Source organism: Thunnus thynnus, chromosome 15 (genome assembly GCF_963924715.1).
Source record: "Thunnus thynnus chromosome 15, fThuThy2.1, whole genome shotgun sequence".
Classification (NCBI taxonomy): domain Eukaryota; kingdom Metazoa; phylum Chordata; class Actinopteri; order Scombriformes; family Scombridae; genus Thunnus; species Thunnus thynnus.
Window position 1 is genome coordinate 13,817 of NC_089531.1, and position 8,684 is coordinate 22,500.

The 8,684-nt window shown below is 39.5% G+C and overlaps 1 protein-coding gene across 1 annotated transcript in view; it reads right to left on the reverse strand.

The window, feature by feature from the left end:
- Positions 1-1,282: 1,282 nt before the first annotated feature.
- Positions 1,283-8,684, reverse strand: part of rnmt (RNA (guanine-7-) methyltransferase) — a 13,919-nt gene continuing 6,517 nt past the window's right edge. Inside the window, exons 4-11 of the mRNA XM_067611789.1 lie at positions 6,359-6,484; positions 4,006-4,121; positions 3,670-3,851; positions 3,307-3,471; positions 2,508-2,625; positions 2,073-2,174; positions 1,914-1,947; positions 1,283-1,489 (exon numbers count right to left, since the gene is read on the reverse strand). Coding sequence (XP_067467890.1) covers positions 1,452-1,489; positions 1,914-1,947; positions 2,073-2,174; positions 2,508-2,625; positions 3,307-3,471; positions 3,670-3,851; positions 4,006-4,121; positions 6,359-6,484 — 881 coding nt within the window. The 3' untranslated portion in view covers positions 1,283-1,451. The remainder of the gene's footprint in view (positions 1,490-1,913; positions 1,948-2,072; positions 2,175-2,507; positions 2,626-3,306; positions 3,472-3,669; positions 3,852-4,005; positions 4,122-6,358; positions 6,485-8,684) is intronic.

Below are 8,684 nucleotides of genomic sequence, written 5' to 3' on the forward strand. Positions count from 1 at the left end.
AGACACTGAGGTATAACCCCATAAACTGCCATCCACGCTGGTCAGCCGCTGAGCTCTCCTTTGTTGACCTGACCAGAATAGTCTCACACAAAAATGCATATACTGCATATTTAAAACAATGTGAGCAAAACCTGGTCCCAGCAAGACATTTGAAGGCGTTTATCAAAAAGAGTTCGAGGATGCAGAGGGACAAAGAATATTTTTCATGTTATGCTGTTAGTGTTCTTAAATTCATTGTTATGATTATGTTGTTATGATTACAGCATCTGCATGTTTGTGTGTTCATATCTCATTAGTATTACTGTAAGAAAAACAATAGAAAAAGGAGGGAAAAGAAGTAGTAAGTTTAAACAAAAAAATTAAGTCAACAAAAAAAACAAAAACAAAAAAACCTCCACATGGACTCTGCCTTTATGTGGCGTGGGGGCTTGCATGCCTCAGATTCACTGAGGCCAGACCAAAGAGTCCACAACTTACCTTTAAAATACTTACCTACCTCTTATACCTTAATACCTACCTCATCTCTCATGGGTGTCAAGATTTTTCAAAAAGTCACTCCATGTGTGGTACAATAGACTCCAAATGACCTGAAACGTGCTCCTAAATACTTTCTGCGTGCTCGATTTTGGCCTCCACACTTTTCATCCCATCATTTCCAATGGGGAGGACATTTTGCTCTATAACTCGTGAACCGAAAGTCGTAGAGACTCGGGAGTGGGTGGCGTCAGACCTAATTTGGGGGCTCTGAAGGCGCCAGTCTCTATGACCTTCCTATCAAAAGTTATTCATGTTTGTCCCATTTTGCCCAGGTGGACAAACCTTGTTTTACCCCCATACCTACCCTAACCCCTAAACCTAACCCTAACTCCTAACCCATGCTGATGAGATCCAAAAAAAAAATTCCCTAAAAGCCCTTCACTTTGGACTTAAATTGCTCCAACAGTACAAAATGCATGACAACACAGAACACAACTTTGAACATTCAGAGTTTGCTAAATGTTTTAAAGTTTGAACAGGATTAGGATTATCTTGTCCAAGGGACATGGGACCTATACCAATTGATCTCGCACCCCTCCAAATCCCCCTAGAACAAGGTTCTAAGTCTCTATGACCTTCACAAAAAAGTTTACTCACCTATAACTCACCTTGGAGTGATCCTCATCTCATATCCCTACAAACAACTGGCAGACTGCTGTTTGTAGACTGGTAGCCTATACAGGAGGCATCGCTGAACCTGAAGCTGCAGTGACAAACTACCATTCAATGAAAAGCAACAAGAGCAGACTTTACATTTTGTTTTTATTCATTTCTACAACAACCCCAAAATAGTTCATAGTTTATCAAAACTGACTTAAAAAGAAAACATAAACACTGTACAAAAACAAGATGCAGAACAGGTGAGCTGATCAACAACAGGTTAACAAGGAAGATGGAAGAATTTCTTTTCATCATCAGGACATCTTCTGAAAGACAAACACCAAGTAGATACCTGGAGAGAAAAAGGACAAGTGAAGGTTTATCATGTACAGACTTTGTTTAGTATTTAAACTGTCACAGTGTCTACACAGGAGGCATAGCGTGAGCGCCACATTAGCAGAGCAGCAGCAGCAAGTGCTGCAAATGTGTTTCTACACGGGATGCTTTCAGGTACAGTGTTCACTGCAGGTCATCTGTGTTTTCAACTCCCGGCCCAGCACACAATCACTGTGATTATACACATAAAGCAGTAAAATACACTTCAATACACTTTGGGCTGTGATGAAACTGTTATAAACTGAAGTCCTGTGTAGACAGAAACACATCTGTTCTGTCAAGTTGAGAGTCTGACTGTAAACGGACTCAGCTTGGTTAACCTGATCGCAAGTCCATTCTGAGTTTTAAAATGTAACTGTGATGCTAACAGTGAAACTTACTTGTTGCTTCCCACTCAGATCTGCTCAGAGTGCCCTGCAACAAACAAACAAACAAAGAACAAACAAACACAGTTAGACCAAACAGAGCCCAACCAGCCAGAACCAGTCTAAACAACAAGGCTGAACCAGAATGAGGTTGTGTGCTGTCAGCAGACCCACCAGTGGTACTTTGACTCCTGCTCTGCCGCAGTGCTCTTTAGCATGGCTGTACTCTCCTCTGCTGTCTGTCGCCTGTCGACCTCCGTTCTCACAGGGAAACGGCTGAAAACACAATGGATACAAGCGGTTCAACACATTAACTACATGTTAACAACACATAAATCTCATACATGCTACATGTGTTCTACATATGAACAACTAAAACACTGTAGGATGTATTCCTTTAGTCACATGAACAAGAACACAACACAACAAACTTCAGATTTCAATTATGTCTGTACAGACCATTTTAGTTTTATTGCAGCTTGTTAAATAAATAATATTATTAATAAAAATAGTACTCAATAAATACTAGACTTGAATGCAGGTGACCAGAGTCTCACTGACTTTAGAACCATGTTTTACTGATTATTGATTGATAATTAACTGTTTTACCTCCAGAGCCATCATCTTCATCATGAGACTGCGATGTTGCTCCTTCTTCACTTTCTCCTCAAAAAACTCTGAGAATCTCTGTTTCAACACCAGACGCATGTTGTAACGCTTTGCCATGCTGCCACAAACAGAGAGACATGTCACTGCAGTGGAGTCACAGTAGAATCTATACAGTAGAGTCACAGTACAGTGACAGAAGAGTCTTTACAGTAGTGTGTTAGTAGTCTGTTCAGTACAGTCTTTACATAATACTTTTTAGAGTCTTAGAAGTAGTGACAATAGAGACTAGTAGTCTTCACAGAAGTCAATCACTTCTTAAAACCCATTTCTACAGACTTACTTTTATGTCTTTTTTCATCTTTCTATCGTCTTTTCATCTTTTTATCATCTCTTTGTTTTTCATTGTCTTCTTAATGTCGGCCTTGTTATTGCTTTCTGTCATGTGTCTGTCAAAGCACTTTGTACAGTTTTTAAAAAGGTGCTATATAAATATATTATTATTATTATAGTAGAGCCTGTACATTATGACAGTAGAGTCTATAGTAGTCTTTACATAGACAAAGTCTGTACATAAGAGTCTTTACAGATAAGTGACAGTAGATTCTTTATAGTAGAGTCTGTAATGTAGTTTTGGTATGAGGGCTGTTAAGACTTTGGTCATCAGTTATTTAGTCAATGATCTTCAACTCATGAACAACATGAACACATTCCTGAAAAAGCCCTGCGTTTACATTTCATACAAAACACAGAAACATTTACATCATTACGGTTTCTCATAGTTCATAAAACTAAAGCTTACTGTTCCAACAGAGGAAAGTAGACGAGGAACTCTGGAACATCGACGACTTCCTCCAGGCTGAAGTGGTACTGACAGCCGAACAGAGGATACACACCTTTGGACTGAAAGGACACTTTAAAAACCTCGTTACCAAACGACAGAGAGTCTGATGCCTCCAAACGTTTACTGCAGAGAAAAAGAAGAATTGACATTGTTATTCAAAAGTACTAGTAAAACAAACTCTTAGTAAAAGATAAAGCAGCTGTCAGGTGGTTCAGAGTGCTGTTTCGAGCTGTGGGTCATCACAGACTGAAGCAGCGTCTACATTTGAACTTCCTGTCAGGACACAGCAGGAAACAAAGTGGTGTTGAAAATAAATCTTACACGAGTTCGAAAGAGTCTGGCGTCGTTCCCACAAAGAAACCTCCAGGTTTCAGGCGCTCGCAGGCGTTCTTCAGCATCATGTCGGCCTTCTGCTCGCTCTCAAATGAATAGTGATACACAAACTGACAGCTGCAGATGTCAAACATCAGCTCAGGATCATCCAGCTTCTCTGACAAAACCTCCTGCACATAGAGGTCAAAGGTCACTCACAGTTTTACACTGTTGTACACAAACTAAGGACATTGGATCATTATCAAGAGAAAAATGTTGACACTGTCCTAAACTGCGATTGCATATTGAACCCAGCGTAAACTGATGTAGGTACTGTAGTTCTACCTTGGTGCAGTCTGCAGTGATAAACTGAGCACTGAAGATTTTCTCATGAGAGTGACTTTTCTTCTTCATGTCTTCATATCGACTCTCACACTGCTCCACCGACACTCCGGCTATATCTGAATACAAAAACATTATGGACTGGTGGGAACACTGGAAACATTCACAACATACGTTATTCTACATTCTTTATTATTATTCTGCCCACTTTTTTGGCACTTAACTGCTGCCACACTACTTAACGTATAAATTCATTCAAACATCAAAACATTCAGTTCAATTAGGACATAATTGGTTACTTTTCTCATTCATACTTTCCAAAATATTCAGCAATTTACAGCAATTTTTCTCCATTCAAATGAATGAATGGGATGTTCAGAGTTTCACATTTTCACACTTTTTCCTGCATTTTCACCTCTTAGCTACTCATCCATACATTAAGGTACAAACTTATTATTCATTAATATTAATAATATTATTCAACTTTCAAATCCCATTAAAACTTTCCAAAATATTCAACTTTGCTTGAATCTTATTTATGATGGAAGTCTATTAGAAAAACATTCAAACCCACTGATATCACCCACTGTAGGTTCAGTCATTCATACATTCACATAGAAACTTCATTCAAGCTTTAAACAGGTCACAACACTTTCTCACATTAATTCAACATTTTCATATCATTCATACTTTTTTACACAATCAGTTAGTTTCATCAAATTTTCAGCGCTTCTTAGATTTTTACATTAGTGTGTATTGCACGGACTGTTCAGATTGTCTCTCCTTATTCCCACATCTTCCACAATACAAACACAATTTATACATCAAAATGTTGACACATTTCTCCTCTCTCATCCGATGTTACTTCCACTGAAATAGGACTCATGATTTTTGAATAAAATCGCCCAAAAGGGCAGAGAGTTCTGTCTAACTCAGGTCACTCAAACAGAAATATTTTTCAATGTGACTTTTAGAGAAGTTAAGAAGTGACTATTATAAGTTGTTTGGTGTCTATTTTGGCTTGGTTGAAATTTTCCAATGGATATGAATATGGATGCTTGTCTCCCACCTGCCACAGGGCTGCACTGTCACCATAGCAACCTGTGACTCAGTCTCTGTTCTGATTGGTGGATTGATGTGATCTCTGTCCTTTTTAACTGTTAATAGCCTTCAGACATTTAATTCACAATTCAAACCTACCTGTCTCAAAAACTAACACACACACCGATTTTCAAAATAAAAGCCAAAGCTGGTAACTTTATCATAACAGGAAACTGGGGATGGACCTAGTTTTTCATAATAGAAGCGTGTATAGTTCCGACTCTTGTCAGGGCTTCAGTTGATGTTTTATCTTTATTCCAACAAAGACAATTAAAGGAAACTTCGACCTCACCTCAGAACACTTCAGCTCATTTACGTCGTTGCTCTAAAACTCCCATCTGAACTTCTTTCATTTCATTTTGCATCCATAAAATGGGAAAAACGGTATTTGTGTATTCTTCACCTGCAGCATGAAAAACGTTGCTGAATGACTTGAAACTTAATGAATTAATCTCATTAAATGCTTTTAAAATGAAAATTAAATAATGAGGCAGATTCCCTAGAACGTAAATGTTTCTAATTTAACTGGTGATGCAACTGATTCCTACAAATTTCTCTTTTGAAATATGAGTTTCTTTATGCTTGTTTTTAATTTTTCTTTTTTAATTAGTCTCCTTTTGTTGTTGTTGTTGTTGTTGTTGTTAGGGTTGTTGTTTTCTGTCTGTAACTGTGTTTTTATTTGTGCTGCTGCTCGTCTCGGCCAGCATGAGATCCTTCATCTCATTGGGACTCTCCTGGTTAAATAAATAAAATAAAAATGAACAAAATGTTCCACATCTTTCATGCATTAGGAGTTTTATTGACCCTTTGCCCACTTTCCCAAATCATTCACACTCCTTCAGCTGCTTCTTTATCCAAACTGGAACCAGAAATCCAGTTTAGTGTCAGTTTTTCCACAGACAGCATTCACACATTTTCTAGTTATTAATTAATGTGGTCATGCTCGACGACGTCCGACAGATCATAAGAGCTTAACAATAATCATGTTATATTATAGTATATAGTACATTATAGTAGAGCTGAAACTGTCAGTTAGTTCAGTTTGTATCGAACTGATAAATAAACACAGTTAAACACAAACACTTTGTACAGAAACATCGTACACAGACGTGTCGCTGACAGACGTTTCCCTCACAGGCATGTGAAGAACCTGGAGAGACGTGATGTCACAGTGACATCAGAGGAAGGACAAACAGGTGAGAGAACACCTGATAACAAGCAGAGAACCAAGTGTCATTCAATAATATCTGATTACCTGCACAGACTAGGTGATTGATCCCTCCTCTCCTCCACTTGAGCAGGTCTCCTCCTTTCCCACACCCAAGGTCCAACACAGACACCTGCTGAGGCCCCGCCCCCCGTACCTGCTCCAGGATCTCACCTGTCAATCAAACAAACAGCCAATCCGCATCAAGCATTGTCGTTTTTATTCCTCACATTTTCTTTGTGAAATCCTGGCGCCTACGTTACTCATAATGAGGGATGCACAATAATATCAGCACGTCATCGGCTGATAAAGGCTTTAAAATGCAATATCGGCATCGGCCCAAAATGAAAATTTATACTAATATGACGAGCCGATAAGTCACCTTCTCCTCCGCCACCCGGCTGGGCAGGACCCGCTGCTCCTTCACATTTTAATCTGAATAACAAACCGAGTTTGGTGCTCCGGTTGGATCCACACGGAGAGCCGGGGCTAACATTAGCTGGTAGGCTAGCGGAGACTAGCTGGCTGTGCTGCTGCTAATGCTCCACTAGCCTCCCAGCTAGCCAGTGGATCCAACCAGAGCACCGAGCCCCGGTTTGTTATTCAGGTAAAAGTGGATCGTCAGGCAGCTGGGTGAAGTGGATCCTGCGGAGGAAGCACCGGGAACATCAGGGTGAAACAGTGCTTTTTATTACGCTAACAAGTCTCCTCGTTTCCCTCACTCACGCCTCTTCCTCGTGTCTCAGCTCCTCCCAGCGAGGACGAGACAGAGATGTGAAGACAGAAAGACAGAGGACAGAGTCCTCGCTCACTCTGATGAGGCTCATCTCCAACTGTCAAACATGTAGAAGTTCAGCTCTCAATATGTAGAACTTATGATTTAAACTCTAAAGTTTAAACTTCAAATTCATTCATCCAATTAATTAACACTTTACACTGTTACTTAATCATTTATACATATCGATAGCTGGAAGGAAAACTGCTGATAACTGCTCCAATGTTTATCATTTGATTATAGATCTATAGCAGCGTCTGTCACTATTTAAGTCTAGTTTAGTTAGTTACTGAAAGAACAGAACCGACATAAAGGTCCGACAGATTCTGCAGAATCTGTTTAAATAAAATGTTGCTTATTTAGTTTGTGAAAGTTTTTCAGGCTCAGGATGATTTTAAAGGAGACGCAGCATCATGTTTTCCTGAAGACGCTCAAACAGAGAAGAAGAAAGGAAAAGTTTTTGGCTCATGAAGAAAAACAAAGTTACAAAAGTGTTTTTGTAACTGATTCATGATTCAGTCATTTTCATTTTATGATTAAATATGATCAGCTGCTGGATCACTAGTAGAGGATCTGCTGTATTACAGCCGACTGTTTACTGTCCCGTCAGCTGACCGATCAATAAACACATTAGATCAAAGGGCTGTTGCAGTCCATTAAAACACCTGTTGTTCCTCGCTCATCGCTCCGCGTCTCCTCCAGGTGCATTTGAGGGATCGGAAGATCCTCCATGACGGTGGAGACAGATCGGTTTCCGGGTCTCGGAGGAGAGAGGACGTGAAGAAGATCAGTTATTGCGATGAAAAGCACCCGATGGCTGCGGTCGAAAAGTCCTTCCTATCGTCTTTTCCTTGACCTCACTGGAAAACATCACGAGGTTGAGGAAGGTTGTGAAGGACAATTCATGAGGACTTAGAGAATCCGACTGCACGTAAACCGGCTACGTAATGATGCGACGGTGGATGTTGTTGTCTGCTGTAAGAAGCGTATCTTACATCCTCTGTCCCGGTCGTTCTTACCGTGTTGTTTAATGCAGGTTATATAAAAGTACAAGCCGCAAACAACATCATCACACTGAGAATTATTGCTCACACTCACCTTCCTGAATCCCAATTATTATATGAAATAAAACTTCAGTGTATGAAAGATAGAAGAACATGTTTCTACTGTAAATATCATCATTCTAAAGTCTCAAACATGATGAATTAAAAACCATCTGAACAAAAACATCTCGTATCTCTTTCTGCTGAAAGACGTCTGTGTTATGATCAATATGCAGATTATAATCATTAGCCTGTAACACATATAACAGCTTAAGAACCACCACATACAAACTCAAACACCTTGAAATGTTGACTTGTTAGTGCTTTAGTGGTTCTGGTTGATCCAGACTGCGGGTCTGTTCAACTGGTTTGATAACAGGATGAACAAATATACATAAAACGCTATTTTGTTTCTGTTTTTCATGTGAAGAAACGTCATCAGGAGATTTAAATAATAAAGTTACGCTGCTGTTACTGGTGCATAAATGTGCACAGCGTCTCTTTATGTGGGTGATGCCTGCAAGTATTTAATAAACTCAACATTTCAGTCTTTTAG